Source organism: Microtus oregoni, unplaced genomic scaffold (genome assembly GCF_018167655.1).
Source record: "Microtus oregoni isolate MIOR12 unplaced genomic scaffold, Mior012 000004F_ref0000308, whole genome shotgun sequence".
Taxonomy (NCBI): domain Eukaryota; kingdom Metazoa; phylum Chordata; class Mammalia; order Rodentia; family Cricetidae; genus Microtus; species Microtus oregoni.
In genome coordinates, this window is record NW_024543063.1 from 65,009,925 (window position 1) to 65,029,870 (window position 19,946).

Here is a 19,946-nt window from a genome sequence, read left to right on the forward strand (position 1 = left end):
GCACCACCATGGCAGCCTAAGAGGATTTACGTGGTACTAGTCACAGGTGTAAGCACGTGGCAGCAGATCTGGGAGAGCACATTCTCTATTGCTCCAGTGTTAAATCTCAACATCAAAAACTCCAAGGATTGGTATTTTGTTTTTCTGCTCTCTCAGAGAAGAAAAAGGTGAACAACATAAAATGGGTATCTGAAATTAGCAGCTTGGGGTTTTTTTTGTTTGTTTGCTTGCTTGTTTTGCTTTTTTGTCCCTATCCCGTGACAGGGTTTCCTTTTATAGCCCTGACTGTACTGGTCCTTGTTCCGCAGACCAAGCTAGAACTGGCCTAGGAGTAAGGGATCCACCTGCCTCTGCCTTCCTGCTGGGATTAAAAGTGTGAGTCACCTGGCTTTGGGGGAGCCTAGGCAGTTTGGATGCTCACCTTACTAGACCTGGATGGAGGTGGGCGGTCCTTGGACTTCCCACAGGTCAGGGAACCCTGATTGCTCTTTGGGCTGATGAGGGAGGGGGACTTGATTGGGGGAGGGGGAGGGATATGGGAGGCAGTGGCAGGGAGGAGGCAGAAATCCTTAATAAATAAATAAATTAAAAAAAAAAAACAAAAAAGCACGACTGAAAAAAAAAAGTGTGAGTCACCACCTCTGGCTTTGGCTCTAGTTTTTAATATGCATAAAGGAGCACTTCTATATTTTTCAAGAGTTTGGTTCTTAATCTATTAATTTAATACTTAGTTTGCTATTAAAGCAAAGTAGAAGCTCTGATTCAATGAAGACCCTTTGTAATGAAGACAATTCTACATGGTTTCACTATGAAATTCTTCCTCATCCAGAGTTAGTCACAGCTACAGCAATGTTTTCTGTTGCTAGAGGAATTCATGCTCTACGATGCCAGTTAAACATTTCTTCAGTGCACAGACCTTCAGCAAATTATTGGCATGGAAAACAGTCCCATCTTCCAGATGACTAACCTGGTAATAATGGCCAGGGTGGTAAGTTGAGGGATCTGAATTTGCTGAGGAGTCAGGCCGTGTTGTTCCAGCTGCTTAGGGATCAGGTGCCTGTGGGCGATCTCTATCTTCTCCTCCTGTGTGTACCCTGGAAAAGAAGAGTTCGGTAATTACCTGCCAGACTTCAACAATGTCACATCTTGTTTGGATTTTAAGATTTATTTTCTTTATTTTATGTGTATGAATGTTTTGGCTGCATGTATGTTGGTGTACTATGTGCATGTCTGGTGTCCACAGAATTCAGAAGAGGGTGTAGGAGCCTTTGGAATTGGAGTTACAGTTGGTACACTGTGTGGAGGTTGGGAACCAAACACTGCTCATCTGTAAGAGCAACAAGTGCCCTAGACTGCTGAACCATCTCTGTAGCCCCCGCCACAAGTTTTAATGAATCAAATGCAAATTCAGTAGACCTGAGATTCAGAATGAGCTTAAGCATTACTTCAACTAATACTGGAACCAGAATAAGACTACATAAGTTTTGATTTTTACCTTCACATTTTATAAAAATAAAAAGACTATATTCTTATAGACTAAGAAGCCCCAATGAGCTTAAATTTTGTAAGAAAAAAAATCTCACCTACACTAATATACCCTCTCTGTCTAATAAACATGGCTTGATAACACATCTTTCAGATAGGAAAAAAAGATTTGAAAGCACCATACAGGCTAGAGGACAGGACTGCAGCTGTCAAAGAAAAAGGCAACATTCACGTCTGTAGCTACTGTCTCTGTCACCTCACTTCCATCAGTGTAGCTCATGGACTCACTGGTAGTTTCTGAACAATTAAATGTCCTTTGTTTACTTTAGTCTTATAAATACACAAAAGCAACACTTTACTCCACCACATTTTAAAACTAAATAAAAGAACCTACCAGGTTTGCAGGTAATTGAGAAATTCAATTAACATTTACTTAAAATGTAAAACTGTATTTAGAATGTAAACTATATTGCTACATTTCAATTTTGAATGTATTTATAGTCTGCCCTATTTTTCATTGTAGTTAGTACTCTCTGATGTTGGATCTCTTTTAAGACAAAATAATTTTGAGTAATTAAATAAAGTAAAAAGGTTAGGAACTGAGTATAACTAAAAAAAACTATTTTTGTGCACTACAGTGTAGAGAAGACATGGCTGGGAACACAAACATAATCAACTGAAGGAAGAGTGTGCTGTGAGAGACTGAGGCCAGAGGCATCCAGGAAGAGTGACTACTGTGTAATACTTTTCCAAAAAATGGGAAGAGCCTTCACAACCTTACAGAGATGTGAAGCTGTATCTGGGTCTCAGACACTGGCTTTGTAGAAATTAAACCTTTTCGCCTGTAATTTTGGGAATTGCTTCAGAGAATGTCTGACATTCTAAAAGTAAACATCCCTGAAGACAGCCTAGAGCTGAGTGTGAAGTCCACATACTTTTGCTGTGTCTTCTGAACACACACTAACTCTTACCTGTCATGGTGCAGACAAACACACTCGTGTTGTTTGATGCTGGATCTCCAGAAAGGATGGTTTACACACCATGTGCAGAACCTCTGAGTGACACAGTGACAAATGAGCTTCTGGACAAACCAGCTCCATAACATGACCAGTTTAAGGGTATGCTCCAAAGTGTGTGTGTGTGTGTGTGTGTGTGTGTGTGTGTCTATATACTTATGAATGAAGTACCTGGAACCTGAATGATCTCCATCCTGTCCAACAAAGCTGGTGGGATGGTGGCAGTAGTGTTGGCAGTAGCTATGAAAAGAACTTGGGAAAGGTCAAAGGCCACATTTAGATAGTGATCTGTGAAGTTATGGTTTTGTTCAGGATCCAACACCTAGGAAAGAAGGATTAACATTTAAACAAACTTAGTCACAACAGAAAGTTCCACAAACAAAACCATTAATGTATCACCAAGGGTAATATGTCTGTTCAACAGAGTTGGCTGATAAACACAAGGATAACAACAACAACAACAACAAAATCCTGACCTCCCCATGTCCTAAATCACTTTTTTAAAAAATGTCACAAGTTGTGCTGTCAAAATAACTGGGAGCACAGGAGGGCCCAGCACAGAGCCACACACTGCACCGCGGAGCTCGGTCACGTGGGTCATAAACTACCTACTCTGCAGAACTACAGCTGTCTTAGTCACTATGGAATATATAGTAGATATGCAGATTATCTTAAAATTTTAAGTAAATTAACAATTAGTAGATAACTCTTCAAACAGTATCTGAATGTCTGGTATTATTATTTACCTGGAAGGGGAATGCCAAGTAAAACAAACTTAAATTATCACTGTGTTTTGATGTAGTACAATGAGAAACTGACTTTTTGAAAGACCAATAGACCTAAAAGAAATAGTTAAGCTGATCCAATAGCTAATTTAATAACTAGTATTAATTATGTGGTTCAAATTTTTAAATTTTGGCTATGTGTACACGCACATGCAGGTGCTCCATGGCAAGCTCATGGAGGTCAGAGACAGCTTGTGGGGATCATTTCTCTCCTTCTGTCACATGGGTTCAGGTAGAAACAGGTGTCTTTACCAGCTGAGCCATCCCAGTGGTGCCCTTAGCAATTAGTTTCTTAAAATGAGCAACTTTGTATCAGAGAGATAATCTTGAGGTTATTGCTCGTGTATTTCAAGTTACAGGCACTCATGTTCACAAGCTGCATAGGCCTATAAGCTAGAGAAATCCTCAGGCACACCCTAAACCTTCAACACATTTCACTCATAACTCTCTAGGATTGATATACATATTCAAAATGAAAATTGCATGACTTCATATATATCACATGCTAGGTGTGGTAGTACATGTCTTTAATCCCAGCACTTGGGCGGCAGAGAAAGGTGAATATCTGTGTTCAAGGCCAGTCTAGTCTACAAAGAGAGTTCCCAGACAGTCAGAGCTATACAGAAAAACCCTGCCTCAAAAACAAAAACAAAAAAAAGGAAAACAAATAAAAATTAAAACAAATCCAAAATACCAAATTTAGTCTCTTAAAATATGGACCATAAGTTCACCATTGCTTCTGATTCTTTTTCAAGTCTCTGCCCCCCAACACCTACCAGTCAGTTTTAATGCAAAGCCTTTTACTTACAATCCTGAATTTCAGAAACTCATTGTATCCCTCTAGATTGTATTTCCCAGAAGATCCTAATTGCACATTTTTATAAGACACATTACTGTTTTATAAAAAACAATAGGAAGCTTTCAGCTCCACAAAGAAAGCTCTAATAATGTTCTTGGTGAAGAATAATCACACCGTCAGACTGCTCAAATGAAGCGATATTTTCCCCTTAAAAATAAGACAGTGGGTGTGATGGTTAATATTGGTGTCAACCTGACTGGATCTGGACACAAAAGAAGGTAAGCCACTGGGCGTGCCTGTTAGGAGCACCTCTGCACATGGAAGCAAGAAGCTTGGCTTTGCACTGCTTGCCCTCAGTCAAGTTTATCTGTCCTATTGTTGCATTTATTTCTTCACTGATAGTAGGATGAACTTCTTTGGGATCCAGTATAACATGACGACCAGCAGCTCTCCGGGGATGTTCCAGGTCTTCAGTGCCAGACAGAGATCAAGTGCTCAGACATCTCTTGTTTCATCTCTCTTTTTTTCTTCCTTTTTCTTTTTGAGACAGGGTCTCTCCATTGACAGCTCTGGCTGTCCTGGAACTCGCTGTGCGAGCAGGGTGGTATTGAACTTACAGAGATTCACCTGCTTCTGCATTCCAAGTGCTGAACAGCTATTGGATTTATGGCCTCTCTAGTATGAGACATTGTTGGACTACCCAGACCATACCTGTAAGATGATCTGATAAATCTCCTTGTAATATATGTAAAATATTACATATATATATATATATATATATGTTGAAATGTCATCAATTTGGATCCCACAAAGTTCTTTTCTTCTAGAGAATTCTGACTAATATGATGGGCTTTGTTTCATCTCTCTTTTTTCCTTCCTTTTTCTTTTTGAGACAGGGTCTCTCCATTGACAGCTCTGGCTGTCCTGGAACTCGCTGTGCGAGCAGGGTGGTATTGAACTTACAGAGATCCACCTGCTTCTGCATTCCAAGTGCTGTATGTAATTAAAGGCATGTGTGTAGAATATTAGTTTACAATGTGTTATATTTGTTCATGCTGTGGAATATTTGTCTAATGATTCTAAGATGCGTTGCATTTGTTTAACTGTGAAGTTGTGTAACTATGCCTGTCTAAAACACCTGGTTGATTTAATAAAGAGCTGAAAGGCCAATAGCTAGGGAGGAGAAGGATAGGCAGGGCTGGCAGGCAGAGAGAATAAATAGGAGGAGTGGGAAAAAGACAAAGGGGAAGTGTAAGAAAAGGAGAAGAGGATGCCAGGGCCAGCCACTCAGGCATCCATGAAGTAAGAAGGGAAGAAAAACATATAGAATAAAGAAAGGTAAAAAAACTCAGAGTTAAAGAGAAATTGGATAATTTAAGTTAGAAAAATTGGCTAAGTTAGAAATAAGCCAAGCTAAGGCCAGGAATTCCTAAGTAAGAATAAATCTCCATGTATTTATTTGGAAGCTGGGTAGCAGGCTCCAAAAGAGCAAACAAACAAACAAAAAAATAACCCAACTACAGGCATGCATCACCATGCCTGGCCTTTGTCTGTCTTTTGGAATGGAGTCTTAGAATAAAGCTAAATCTGGCCTGGAACACATCATTTGTGATTAACCTCATTTAAATTAGATAAGAAGATATTTCAAGACAAAACCAGATTTAAATAATACCTATCCATGAATCCAGCCCTACATAAAGTACTAGAAGGAAAAATCCAACCCAATGAAGTTAGCTACACCCACAAAAATACAGGCAATAGATAATCCCACACTAGCAAATCTCAAAGAAGGGAAATGCACACACAATACCAACAACAACAACAACAAGAAAAATATCAGGAACTAGCAATCATTGATCATTAATATCTATTAATATCAATTGTCTCAATTCACCTATAAAAAGACACAGGCTAACAGATTGGATACAAAAACAGAATCCAGCCTTCTGGTGCATACAAGAAACATACCTCAACTTCAGAGAAAGACATTACCTCAAAGTAAAAGGTTTGAAAAAGATTTTCCAAGAGAATGGATCTAAGAAACAGGCTGGTGTAGTTATCCTAATATATAACAAAGTAGACTTCAAACTAAAGGTAATCAAAAGAAATGAAGAAGTCCATTTCATATTCATAGCAGGAAAAATCCATCAAGATGAAGTTTCAATTCTGAATATATATGCCCCAAATATAGGAGCACCCACATTTGTAAAAAAAAAAATTGCTAAAGCTTAAATCATACATCAAGACCCACACATTAATAGTGGGAGATTTCAACATCCCACTTTCACCAGACTGGACAGGTCTGCCAGACAGAAATTTAACAGAGAAATAAAAGAACTAACAGATGTCAAGACTCAAATGGACTTAACAGGCATCTATAGAAAATTCCACCCAAACACAAGATTATACCTTCTTCTCAGCACCTCATGGAACCTTCTCTAAAATTGACCACATACTTGGTAACAAAGCAAACCTCAAATGAAACAAAAAAAATTACAATAACCTCCCTGTATCTTATCAGATCATCATGGCTAAAAGTTAGAATTCAACAACAACTTAAATTCCAGAAAGTGTACAAACTCAAGAAACTGAATATTGCCCAACTGAATCACCCCTGGGTCAAGGAAAAAATAAAGAAATTAAAGACTTCCTAAAATTCAATGAAAGATATGTTTGGGTATATTGCACATTCATTTTCATTGAATTTCATTTTCATTTGAATTTCAAAACAACTGTGAGATACCACTTTACACCTGTCAGAATGGCTAAGATAAAAAAAAAATATGGAGGACAACTTATGCTGGAGAGGATGTGGAGTCAGGGGAACACGCCTTCGCTGCTGGGGAAAGTGCAATCTGTACAGCCACTTTGGAAACCAGTGTGGTGGTTTCTCAGAAAATTGGGAATCAATCTACCTCAAGACCTAGCGACATCACTCTTGGGCATATACCCAAAGAATACTCATTCATACTATAAGGACACTTGCTCAACAATATTCATGGTGGCACATATTTTAATCCCAGCACTCGAAGGCAGAAGCAGGTAGACCTCTGTGATTTCAAGGCCAGCCTGGTCCAAAGCACAAGTTCCACAGAGAAACACTAACTTGAAAAACCAAAAACCAAACAAAAAAGAAAGAAAAGAAAAAAGACAAAGAACGTGCTGCCCATACAGAGTCCCATGTCAAACAGCTCATAATTGCCTGTTACTACAGCTCCATGGACTCCAGTGCCCTCTTAGAGCCTTCAAGGGCCTCCACACATGTGCACAGACACACATAAGATGACCCCAGTGTGCATAAAGTCATCACACTCCATTTCTGTGTTCACAGCTTTCCAAACAGCGTTTTCACTCTTTGCTATTAAATATGACTACAGAATGAAAACTTTGCAGACATCCAATAAAAAACTCTAACACAAGGTGTGTGTGCATGTGTACACAACAAAGAGTTTAAGGAAAAGGAATTTTTTTTAATCTACCAACAATTCTTTTCCATAGAATTACCTCTATGAATCAAAATCAGGATACAAGAAAAGAATATGTAGAGATGTTTTTGAAATGACTAACAAATGAAAAGTTTTATTTTTTAAAAGATAAAGATGGGCCAGGTGGTAGTGGCACACGCCTTTGATCCCAGGCAGAGGCAGGTGGATCTCTGTGGGGTGGAGGCCAGCCTGGTCTACAGAGGGAGTTCCAGGACAGCCAGAGCTAAGACACAGAAAAACCCTGTCTTAAAAAAAATAACCCTGGGCTGGAGAGATGGCTCAGCGGTTAAGAGCATTGTCTGCTCTTCCAAAGGTCCTGAGTTCAATTCCCAGCAACCACATGGTGGCTCACAACCATCTGTAAAGAAGTCTGGTGCCCTCTTCTGGCCTGCAGATATGCACACAGACAGAATATTGTATACATAATAAATAAATATTTAAAAAAAAAAACCCAAAAAACTCTTTACCCCCCCCCCCCCCCCCACGGCCAATAGGCAAAGCTGAAGAAGTTCTGGCAGAAAGCAGAACAAAACTTAAAGGGGTGAATCCCAGGAAGAAGAGACATGGCTACTAAGGTCTAATACCTCTGCGCTGGGGACACAGCTCAGTAGTCAAGGGTACCTGCTGCTCATGCAGAGTACCCAGACTCCCTTCCCAGCACCTGCACGGCAGCTTACAAGCATCCGTAACTCCAGTTACAGGCATACAATGCCCTCATGGGTACCAGGCACAAACATGGTGCATGGCATACCAAGTGCCACGAAAGTCACACATATCAAAGAGAAAAAGTTGAGCTCTAAGACTATGTAAAACCACAGGTGTTTACAAGTCATAACAGTAGCAAAATTCAAGTTTTGAAGTAACAATGAAGTAATTTTATGGCCGGGGGTCCCCACAACATGAGGAGCTGGATTAAAAGGTGGAAGAATTAGGAAGGGCGAGAACCACTTGCCTAGCTTACATTGAGCATTGTTCCTAAGTCAACAAGAACCCTTCAGACAGATAAAGTCCTATGTCCTTTGTAAAGATACTCAGTGCAGACATGCCTTAGGTCTTGTACTCACAGGGCTTAGTGAATTGAGATCAAAAATGTTTCTCCAAAATTGTGCTGTGCTTACACAGCAAAAACAAATGAGGGGAGGCCAATTCGTGGAGCCCTGACTCAGCACTGGTTTTCTAAGTTGGGCTGACCGAGTTTCATGCTTACCTCACCCCGACTGTTTTCCCTGCTGGCTGAACTTCCACACATTCCAGAGAGTAAAGCAGGATGGAAACACAATGACTTCAGACTATGGCAACTAATGGCAACACTAAAAACCAGAAGGTCACGGGGACAAAGGACACCCTTCAAAGAAATTATTCCCAAACAAAATTCCACGTGTGGTCAAATTACCAAGCAAGTTTGTGGAAAACATGAAGATGCTTTATAATTTACATTTAAAAACACCACCCAGATGAGCTTTATCCAGAAACTCCTGTGAATTAACAACACAGAGTGAGGTAAACCAAAACACAGACTGGGAAGGCAGGAAATTCAACATGGTGGGAGGCGAAGGGACAACTCGGGTGCAGTTTGTTCCAACCGGAAGACTAAGGATGGTAAGACCTGGACCATCTGGAGTGCCTGACTGTGCCGAGAGCAGAGTGCAGGCTGTGAGGGGAACCAAAGAGTCTCAGGGCAGTGGAAACCAGCAAAAGAAAAGTGGTGAGGACAGGTGGAGGGCTAACCGTGCTCAGCTGTGAGACGCTCACGCACTCTACAAACTAGAAACCAATCTATAAAAGAAGATGCGGAATCAAGAAAGTAAAGACAGAACAATTTGCTATAGCAGTTTGCACAGAGGAATGAGCTGTTTTGCAGGTTTGAGCCCCTCTTTTGCCCTACCCTGTCCTCTACTTCCCTTTGCCTTCAGGATCTTTCTCTATAGCCTCCTCAGCTGCTACAATTACAGGCCTGTACCACTGTGCCTGGCTATGCCAAGCAATGTAGAGAATGGAGCAAATTAACAAAGCCTTTTAGAGGCTAAAGCGCAGCAGTAGGATCGAATCTTCTTTCTGCAATAAGCTTACTACTTAAATTTGTGAACAACAAGCACACATTACTTTGTTTTACTGTATAAAAATGTAAAAAAAGACATCACAAAGAGGACGGAATTTTTGATCTGTATGTAGATGTTAACTAGCTCCAGACTTCAGTCTGTGCTCTACTGTTTTTCTTAGAAGCAACTGCACACCAATATGTATGTGCCTTGGGTATGGCCTATGCTCATTCATTCACACACAAGTATGATTTCATTGGGAATTTTCTAGATCTTACCTCAAGCAGAGCTGCTGCGGGATCACCCTGTAGGCTTTTCCCCAGCTTGTCAACTTCATCCAACAGGAACACTGGGTTGTTAACTCCAACAGTCTTTAAGCCATTGATGATGCGACCAGGCATGCTGCCCACGTAGGTGCGCCTAGGGAGAGCAGCAGCAAGGTCACAGCAATGATGATGAAAAGGCAAAGGGCAAAGCTACTGAGAAGTGAGACCCCGGGACTGGAAAGGGCTTAGTTCTCACCAGTACACACAAGTTCTATGCACACGGAAGCTTTACGGTCTATCAAAAAGATGTTAGATTCAATTCTAATTTTCTGCTGGATTCTAACTGTGAGTTGCCCACGACACTGGAATAGCTTTAAGTCATAGTTCTGGTTAAAGGAGAGAAATGGAGAGAGATCCAAATATCTCATTTTTGAAAGCAACAATCTGAGGTAAACAGTACTTATATCAAGACTCCATCACTCCCAAGCACGCGAGGGCATAACTCAGCTCAGTCCGGTATTACTGAGTGAAAATGTCGGAGGCTGTGTTGTCCCATTTGAGTCAGATCATTACGTAACTACAGCAGATGTACGCATGTTTACACAACTGGAAGAGGCGCCTTCCCCAAGGGGGCAAGCTTTCTGCAGCTCTCGCTCACTTTACTATATCCTCGGTGCCTCCACCAGGCACAGCAGATTCTGCTTCTGAACGGGCTTCAGGGCAGTCTGCCTGGAAGAAAACCATCAGCAGTAAGGGGAGCAGCAGCAGTTACATCATGACCCACACAACCACAAAGCCCATTTACAGAGGGAGCCTCAGCTCTGCCACGTGACCGCACAAAGTAGGGCAGAGTGACCTTTAAAAAAACAAGCAAGCCTGAAAAACTGTCCTGTCATGGGAATGGCTTTTAACCACAGAAGGTGAGCAGTACTGAAGCCAGATACAATAACATTCTTTTACAATAAGAAATTTAGCACATCCAAGGTTTCAGAATAGAGGTCTGGGGGTGTAGAGCACTTGACTAGCAATGCACAAAGCCCTGGGTTTGAACCCTAGTACTACCTAAGCCAGGCAGGAGGATCAGAAGTTCAAGGTCATCCTTGGCACTATAGCAAGTGAGGTTGTCCTGAGATACATGAGACCTTGTCCTAAAAAAAATAATCTTTGTAAGAGTCAGGGGTAATGAATGACCCCGATGCACCTACGAACTCACAGAGACTGTGGCAGTTTGCGCAGGATTTGAACAGGTTCAAGCCAGCTGAGAGGGAGAAGTGGGCTACAGCACCCAACAAAGACAAAGACACTATATGCAACCGATAATCACTAGCAAAGGAAAATCAGTTTTCTTTAATGGAGTATCCCTCGGTATAGTAACCACACCCCAGAGCCAACACAAAATAAACTCAATAGTACTTTTGGAGACTTTGTGTCTCACTATTCTTTGGGCATTTTCTGTCTTAGTCTTACTGATATTTTGCATATGTTGATTTTCATTTTTGTGGTTTGGTGGAGGTTTTTGTTTGCTTCTTTTTTGTTTGCTTTTGTTTTGTTTTTGTTTTGAGAGAGAGGGCATTAAGTTGGGTGGGTTCAGAGGTGAGGAGGATTTGGGAGGAAGTGAAGTATGGGAAAAATACAATTAAAATATATTGTATGGAAAAAATTTAATAAAAGTTTAAATATTAATAATAATAATAGATTTAAGAATGGAATACATAAAGGACATGAGAAATCACTAAACTTTTCAAACTCTTTCTCTAGTGAACACAGCCTTGCCAGCACTCTGTTTAAATGTGCTGGGAGAGAAAGCTGTTTAAGTTTCAAATTCTCCATGGGATTTCTTGCTTTTCTGGTTTCGATAAGATTTCAGACACAGATACTTAGAATTCTATACCTAAATTCAGGGGAGAAAATGATATCCCGGGCTCTAAGAGCACTGCAAACAAGCAGTCCTTGTTCCGGCTCTCTCTGCCCCAACGCCCACAGAGAAGATCCAAAGCCCTCTGTCGAGAATTAAGGCTCATCACCGTCTATCTGCCAGCAGCTTCCTGCCAGCAGCCAGCCTTCTCTTTCTTCATTCATAAACAAGATCCTACAAACTGGTCTTCTTTTGTTTTGTTTTTTTGACACAGGATTTCTCTGTGTAACAGCTCTTGGCTGTCCTGGAACTTGCTTCGTAGACCAGGATGACCTCGAATTCAGGGAGATCTGCTAACATCGTGTTCCTTGTTGTGGTACAGATATGGTTTGAATGTCCTTTCAAGGACCCATGTGGTAAAACTTTGGTCCCCAGGTGTCAGTATCAGGAGTTAGTGAAACTTTTTAAGTAGGGTCTCTTGAGAGAGGATGTTATTTCTAACAAAGGGATTAAGATATTTCTAATAAATTCTGAGTTAATTCTTAAAAGAAGATTATTAGAAAGAAGTATACTGGATTTACAACTTGTGCCAGTCTTCCCAATATCAATGTAACCACTTGCTCCAGAATGTGCAGCCAAAGAGGCTGTCCAGTGCTATTGGGGCTTTCAACTTTAAAAACCGAGCTAAATACATTTCTTTTCTTGACTGGTTACTTGCCTCAGGTATTTCATTATGGTGTAAAATGCTGATTAATAAATACATTTCCCTTACTTTTCTTGCCTATGCATTTAACAAAATTCTCTGAAAATAAAAATTAGTCTTCCTGTCTTATTTTTGGTTTGGAGGCAAGGCCTCACAGTGTATCCAATTTACTATGTACCCTAGAGTAGCCTTGACTTTGTGGTAGTTCGTCTGCCTTGTCCTCCTGAGTTACAGATATGAGCTGCCACCAAGCTGAATTTCTATCAGTCCTCAGAGACTCTCCTGAACACCTCGCCCACAGTAATTTTCCAATAATGCAAGGCCTGCAACACTGACTGGCTCTACAACCCATCTGATTCTTATTTATGACCTAGTTCAGTCTGGATAATGTAACCTCTCTGTATCCAAAGATAACGAGCAGGCTGCTGACAGTAGAGGCTGATACATAGTGGCTAACATCCTTCTCTCTTGGGTACTCCAAACCACCACTGGTAAGGTAGTCCTTTGGGAAGATTATTTGACCTAAGGTTCAGTTTCCTCACTGTTGTTGGGGACAACAGTGCCAATGCCAATCTCACGAAGTCTTGGAAAGAAGCTATGAGACTTTGGTCAGGAATCATGACTTAAGGTAGAAACCAAGACACCTGAATTCGAGTCTGACTTTAATTTTTGCTTTGTGAAAACAACCCCAAAATGTCTTCTCCATGGCACCAGGGACACACAGGGTTGTTCCTGTTCCTCAGTTGGAAGTGACAACTCTGAACTTCAGGCTATTAGTCTAAAACTAAGCCAGGAAGACAACCGTCACCATCAGATCAAAGAGCAAAGACTCAGTCCCACTGCTAAGGTGACAAGTCTTTGAGTGACACTACAGAGCTCACACCACTGCAAAGATCTCTGTGACTGCACATCGTGCAGCACCCGAGTCTGCCACAGTTATGACTGAGTCTAAATAATGTGAGAGGCTGAGCCTCACTACGAAGTGCTTTCTTTCCATGAGCAGAGAAAAGCATCGATCTAATAGGAACAGGTTAGAGAAATAATGATTTATGGAAAGACTAAATACTAGTTCTAGTTATTAGAGGGAAAACGTTTTTTAAAATTATCCTAGAAATATAGCACCCAGGTGTGTCTACACATGCTTAATTTGTTTGCACGTGTTTTTCTATTCAGGACTGACTTTAGCAGATAAGACACGGTGGCCGCGTAAGTAGTTCACAGACTGAAGATGTAAGAAGTTTGGCCAATATGGACTTGGATAGTGAGAATACACAGATAAAAATATTCTCTCTGAACTCACCAAATCACAGTAGTCATTTCTCAATAAATTAAATATACCAAAGCCTCCTTCACAGAAACCACAAAGGCAGGAAATAAGTGAAAGCTACAAAGGCTAGCCTGGGCTCCCTGCTACACCCCACAGTGTGTGGGTGTATGTGGAATATCACTTCCTGCTTTGTCCCCAGTGTGTAAGTGTGTAAGGAACATCACTTCCTGTTGTGTCCCCAGTGTATAAGTGTGTAAGGAACATCACTTCCTGCTGTGTCCCCAGTGTGTAAGGAACATCACTCCCTGCTGCATCCCCACAGTGTGTAAGTGTGTAAGGAACATCATTCCCTGCTGCATCCCCAGTGTGTGAGTGTGTAAGGAACATCACTCCCTGCTGCATCCCCACAGTGTGTAAGTGTGTATGGAACATCACTCCTACAACCACCTGAGTCTCAGAGCACAACTGCCAAGAACTGAAACAAATATGTTCATTTAAAAACATAAATTCTGTCTGGAGACAAGCCTCAATGGCAAAGGGCTTGCCTGGCATACAGAAAACCCTGCATCCAGCCCTATCACCACAATAAATAAGGCAACAAAATACAGGAGTTCTGTGGAAACATTTCATAGTACCCCACTACAAATTTTGTGTTTATTTATTAGCTAAAAATTAAATTTCATGAATGCATTCAAAGTATTCTAATGTATTTGAATATATATGAATATATATACACACACATATATAGCAAAACCATTAAACTATTTAAAGAAAAATACATGGATTCATACTTTTAATTGCTAATGGTAATTCAAATAATTAGGGACTACTCAGGTACTGTATAAAATATACAAAACCATAACTGTTTCTATAGATAAAAGGTTTAAATTTTAGGATTAGCATTTTTCAATTTTTCCAAAAACATATACATCAGAAACAGCTACAAGGAGCATTCCAAAATGATGTATCTACACCCTGTGGTTATCAGCTTTCTCATTATGTTGTCAAAGACCTAGGCAGCTTCAAATTTAACATAATGCAAAAGGCCAACCAACTTGTTATTCCTGATTAAAAAAAAAAAAACAAGAAGACAGACACGTCTCATCATTAATGTTTGTTCTGCTTATTCAAAGGGCTCTTATTATCTATAGGCATACACCCCTATAATGATGTTCACAAAGAATTTGTAATATAAAGGCTGGAGAGATGGGAAGAACACATACACATGAAAATAAGAAAACTTAAAAAGAATTTATAATATATAAAAAAGTTTATGTGTTATAATATTAAGCAGAAAGGGTAATATTACAATTCTGTTCCTTTAAAAATGATCACTACCACAATATCATCGTCCCCAATGAGGGACTGGACAGATGGTCAGTGGCTAAGGAAGATCACTGCTTGCTCTTCTACGGCCTGAGTTTAGTTCCCAGCAGCAACACCAGGCAGCTCACAACCACCTCTAACTCCAGCTCCAGATCGGATGTCCTCTTTTGGCCTCTGTGGACACTGTACTCACAAGAACAAACCCACACACAGACACACTTTAAAAAATAAATCTGGCTGGGTGGTGGTGGCACATGCCTTTAATCCCAGCACTCGGAAGGCAAAGGCAGGAGGATCTCTGTGAGTTCGAGGCCAGCCTGTTCTATAAGAGCAAGTTGTAAGTTCCAGGACAGCTAGGACTGTTACACAGAGAAACTCTGTCTCAAAATAACCGCCCTCCAAAATCCCCAATAAAAGTTTAGCAGGAAAAAAAAGTTCATAGTGATTGTCTTTGTATGAATGAAAAAACAAGCAAGTATTTTTACCACCTCTCTCAATGGTGCACTGTGGTGGCAGTGGTGAGTGTGCATCTATTTCCTTAGGCAAAAGTTTTCATTGAGAAAAAGGGGGATTGAGGGAAAAGAACAGCATTAGTGTTGGGAACTCTGACTATCCATGTGCACTATTATATGTAGCTATGTTTCAAATATGAAAAAGTAGTAAGCCTAAAGGAGATTTCAATGATCTTCAGAAGAAAACTGCCTTCTGAAGTGATAAAAATATCACGTCTAGACAAATTTGATTGTTACTCTTCAGGCAGTCATTTCTAAGTCTTCATAAAAACAACTTAGACTTATCAAAAGGGGTGAATTCCAAAATAAAATTCGGTTTTAATCTTACATGAATTCCCAAACATGCAGAAACCACGTTTGGCTCTCTCCTATGTGAATAAACAAACATCATGGGGTAACTCAAACAAGTGCAGGATACACAGCAAACCCTATGGATCACAGCTTGTTTTCACACAGGTTGACTGTTCCATCCAACACAAAAATTAATCTGTTTCATATATATTATCACACACATAGCTTACAGGCAATTTATACAATATTTTTAAATACCTACATTAAAGATTATTTTATTTTATATATATGAATAGTTTGTATGTCTGTTGGGGTTTTTGTCCCACCTGGTCACTGCAGTCATTAAATCTCAAAGAAATCACACAGAGGTCTACATTAGTTATAAACTGATTGGCCCAATATCTCAGGCTTCTTATTAACTCTTACAACTTATATTAGCCCATTATTCTTGCCTATGTTAGCCACACGGCTTAGTACCTTATTTGGCAAGGGAGTCACATCTTGCTTCTTCTGTGGCTGGGACAGGACTGCAGAATCAGCTTCCCTCTTCCCAGAATTCTCCTGTTCTTGTCGCCCCACCTCTACTTCCTGCCTGATTGTCTACCCTATACTTCCTGCCTGGCTACTGGCTGATCAGTGTTTATTTAAACTATAATAGATAGAATACAGACCATTGTCCCACAGCATATGTCTGTGTACCACATACATGTAATACCTTAGGAGGGCAGAAGAAGACATCAGATCCCCTGTAACTGGAGTTACAGGCAGTTGTGGGCCATAAGTGGGTTCTGGGAATAAAACTCAAGTCCTCTAGAAGGGCAGTCAATGTTCTTAACCAATAAGTCATCCCTTATCCCTTGAGAGCATCTATATTTTGATCGAGACCTGTACATGGAATTATGTATGCAGTTTTCCACTAAGGCATCATGTCAGCACTCAAAAACTTTTTGATATTTCAGAGCACTCCAGACTTACAGAAAGGATACTCAATCTCTATTTATGCTGCATATTTTCCGATGTGGTAGAAGTGGCAGAAATCTACATTATTTAATCACTAAAAGGTCACAATAAATATCCTATGGTTCATACAGAGAAAAGAATGATCATAACTGGCTGTATATATTAATACAGGAAGCCTAAACTCGGCCTACATTACTTCTTTTTCTGGTTACCATGACAAGATACTTGACAAGAGGCAACTTAAGAGAGGGGGGATCTGTTTCAGCTTACAGTCTGAGGGAGAGACAGTCCACACTGGTAGGAAGGCACATGAGCTGGAATGGGAGGCAGCTTGTCACATCCGCCAGGAAGCAGAGATGAATGCTCAATTTGCTTTCTCTATTTTATTTATGTATTTATTAAGACAGGATCCCATTGTGTAGACCTGGTTGTCCTGGAACTCACTGTAGTCCAGGCTGACCTTGAACTCAGAGATCTGCCTGTCTCTGCCTCCCAAGTGCCAAGATTAAAGACATGTGCCACCAAGTCTGACTACTTTCTCCTTTTTATTCATTCCAAATAGTGTTGCCCACATTTAGGTTGGGGCTTTTTACCTGAATTAGCCCAACTGGAAAACTCTCTTGTATACATACCCAGATGTTTGTCTCCTAGATGATGAACATCTTGTCAAGTTGATAGTCAGTATTAAACATGGGAGCTATCTCAAAGGCAGTGCAGAGGAGGAGATGAGCACTCCAGAGTATGTCTAATGTACTTTGGTAAAAAATGAGATTAAAAACTTACAGCTATTTTTGCTTTGTAGAGGAATAGATGGTTTATTTATATCTTTCCCATTTTACTTACAGATAAAAAATTATCAACACAGAAGTCACAAGATTTTCTTTTAAAACTGAGCCATTGATATCTTGCCATGTCAGAACTGTACATATAGGAAGCAAAGTTATTTCAAAGAATCAATATCAACAGTGATTTGAGATAAATTGTAAGAATAAGTATTTGCTTTTAATAAATCAAAGAACAAGAAATAAGAAAGAGATTTGTGAGCTGTGAGATGGCTGGGTTCTTTTGTTAAAGTACTTGCTGGACAAGCAGGAGGACCCATGTAAACGTCAGGTGGTATCTGCAACCCCAGCCTCAGAAGGTAGACAGATTGTTGAAGCAAGCTGGCTAACAAAAATAGCTGAACTGGCAAGCTGTACTCCAGGTTTGATTGGGAGATCTACCTCAAAGAACAAGGTAGAAGAGCAACCGAAAAAGATTCCTAACATCATCCTGGGGTCTCTATCCATATGCACATGCACTCATACATATGTGCACATACATGAGAGCACACATAAATGCACAACACACACACACGAAAAGACAAAAAAAAGCCAGATTTATACAAACACAATTTCATAAACTTCATCCTTTTGGAAATGTTTCATATTGTATTATTTCTGATAACTCATTTATTTAAACACAAAAACTCATCAAGAAGAATGGGCATTTTGTGGCTTATAGACAGGAAACTATGCATAGAGATAAAACTGCATGAGCGAATTAATGCTACTTAGGTGATACTACTAGGCCAAAGTAAATGTAAAGGCAACTAAAGTCCAATCACAAAGGAAGTTGCAGTTCTATTCAGGTAAGAGTGCAGAAGTTGAGGCTTAACACTAGTGAGCCCACTGCACAAATGTCAGCTACATCATGAAGCAGAACCAGAGGTGAGGCTGAGAGCAGTGTTTACCTGTGTCCTCGAATGTCAGACTGGTCACACACGCCCCCAAGTGCGATCCTGTGGAACTCTCGACCCAGAGTCTTGGCCACCGATCTCCCCACACTTGTTTTGCCTACTCCAGGAGGGCCAACGAAACAGAGGATTGGGCCCTTCAGGTTGTTTTTCAGCTGTCTGACAGCCAAGTATTCCAGAACCCTCTTCTTCAATTTTTCCATAGCATAATGGTCATTGTCCAGAAGAATCCGGGCTGCCCGAATGTCCAGGCGGTCTGCCAAACAGAAGTCACTTCAGCACTCAGAACTCTCAAGTGAACGGATGCCTTCCAAGCGTTGCAAGAGACTAAATTTATTATTTAGAAAAAAGCGATCAAAACCAGATTTGGATCCCTGTAAGTCTTCAAATAGATTATGCTAGCTAGCTTTCTGTCAGCTTGGCACAAGGTGGAGTCATCTAAGAAGAGGGAACCTCAATTGAGATAACGCTTCCACAAGGTTGGACTATAGGTATGCTGACTGCTGTGGGAGGGCCCAATCCATTGTGGTGGGGCCACCCCTCAGCCGGTGGTCCTGTGTACTGCAAGGAAGTAGGATAAGCAAGCCCTGAGGAGCAAGTTAGTAAGAGCCACTCATCCATGGCCTCTATGTGAGCTTCTGCCTGACTTCCCTGGATAATGGACTATCAGCTGACTTCCCTGGATAATGGACTATCAGCTGACTTCCCTGGGTAATGGACTATAAGCTGCAAATTTAATAAGCCTTTTCCTCTCCAAGTTACTTTTAGTCATGGCATTTACTACAGCAATAGAGAATAAGCTAAGACAGAGAACTCCATTGTTGCTTGATTATTCTATTTAAGATTCAGAGTCTCCAGAGACATTCACCCACTACAACCCTATGCTCAAATCATGGACTTTGCAATGATTTCTAAATATACATTCTATTGGCCGGGCGGTGGCACATGCCTTTAATTTCAGCACTCGGGAGGCAGAGGCAGGTGGATCTCTGTGAGTTTGAGACCAGCCTGGTCTACAAGAGCAAGTTCCAGGGAAGGCTCCAAAGCTACAGAGAAACCCTGTCTCGAAAAGACAAAAAAAGAGACTCATATGCCATAACCATGTGGGGTGTTTTACTGAGACTACACAGACAGTTTAGCATACACAAATCAAAAAAATGTACTACTATGTTATGTTGGCAGAATGCAAGCCAAATTCATATAATCATCTCAATAAATGCAAAAAAAGCATTTGACAAAATTCACTTTCTTTTCATGATAAGAATTCAGCAAACTTTGTGGTGAAAGCTGACGACTAAGGAGGAGACTAGAACCAACCAAGGTAAGGCACCAAGAGGCAGGCAGCCCCACAACACCTGGGCCAAGCTGTGGAAGCAGGGAGGAGGCTGGAACTGACCCAGATTAAGGTAACCAGGCTATTAA

At 40.6% G+C, this 19,946-nt stretch overlaps 1 protein-coding gene across 1 annotated transcript in view; it reads right to left on the minus strand.

Annotated features, from left to right (window-relative positions):
* Positions 1-19,946, minus strand: part of Lonp2 (lon peptidase 2, peroxisomal) — a 72,723-nt gene that overhangs the window by 28,849 nt on the left and 23,928 nt on the right. Inside the window, exons 7-10 of the mRNA XM_041650587.1 lie at positions 18,522-18,780; positions 9,888-10,029; positions 2,673-2,823; positions 968-1,094 (exon numbers count right to left, since the gene is read on the minus strand). Coding sequence (XP_041506521.1) covers positions 968-1,094; positions 2,673-2,823; positions 9,888-10,029; positions 18,522-18,780 — 679 coding nt within the window. The remainder of the gene's footprint in view (positions 1-967; positions 1,095-2,672; positions 2,824-9,887; positions 10,030-18,521; positions 18,781-19,946) is intronic.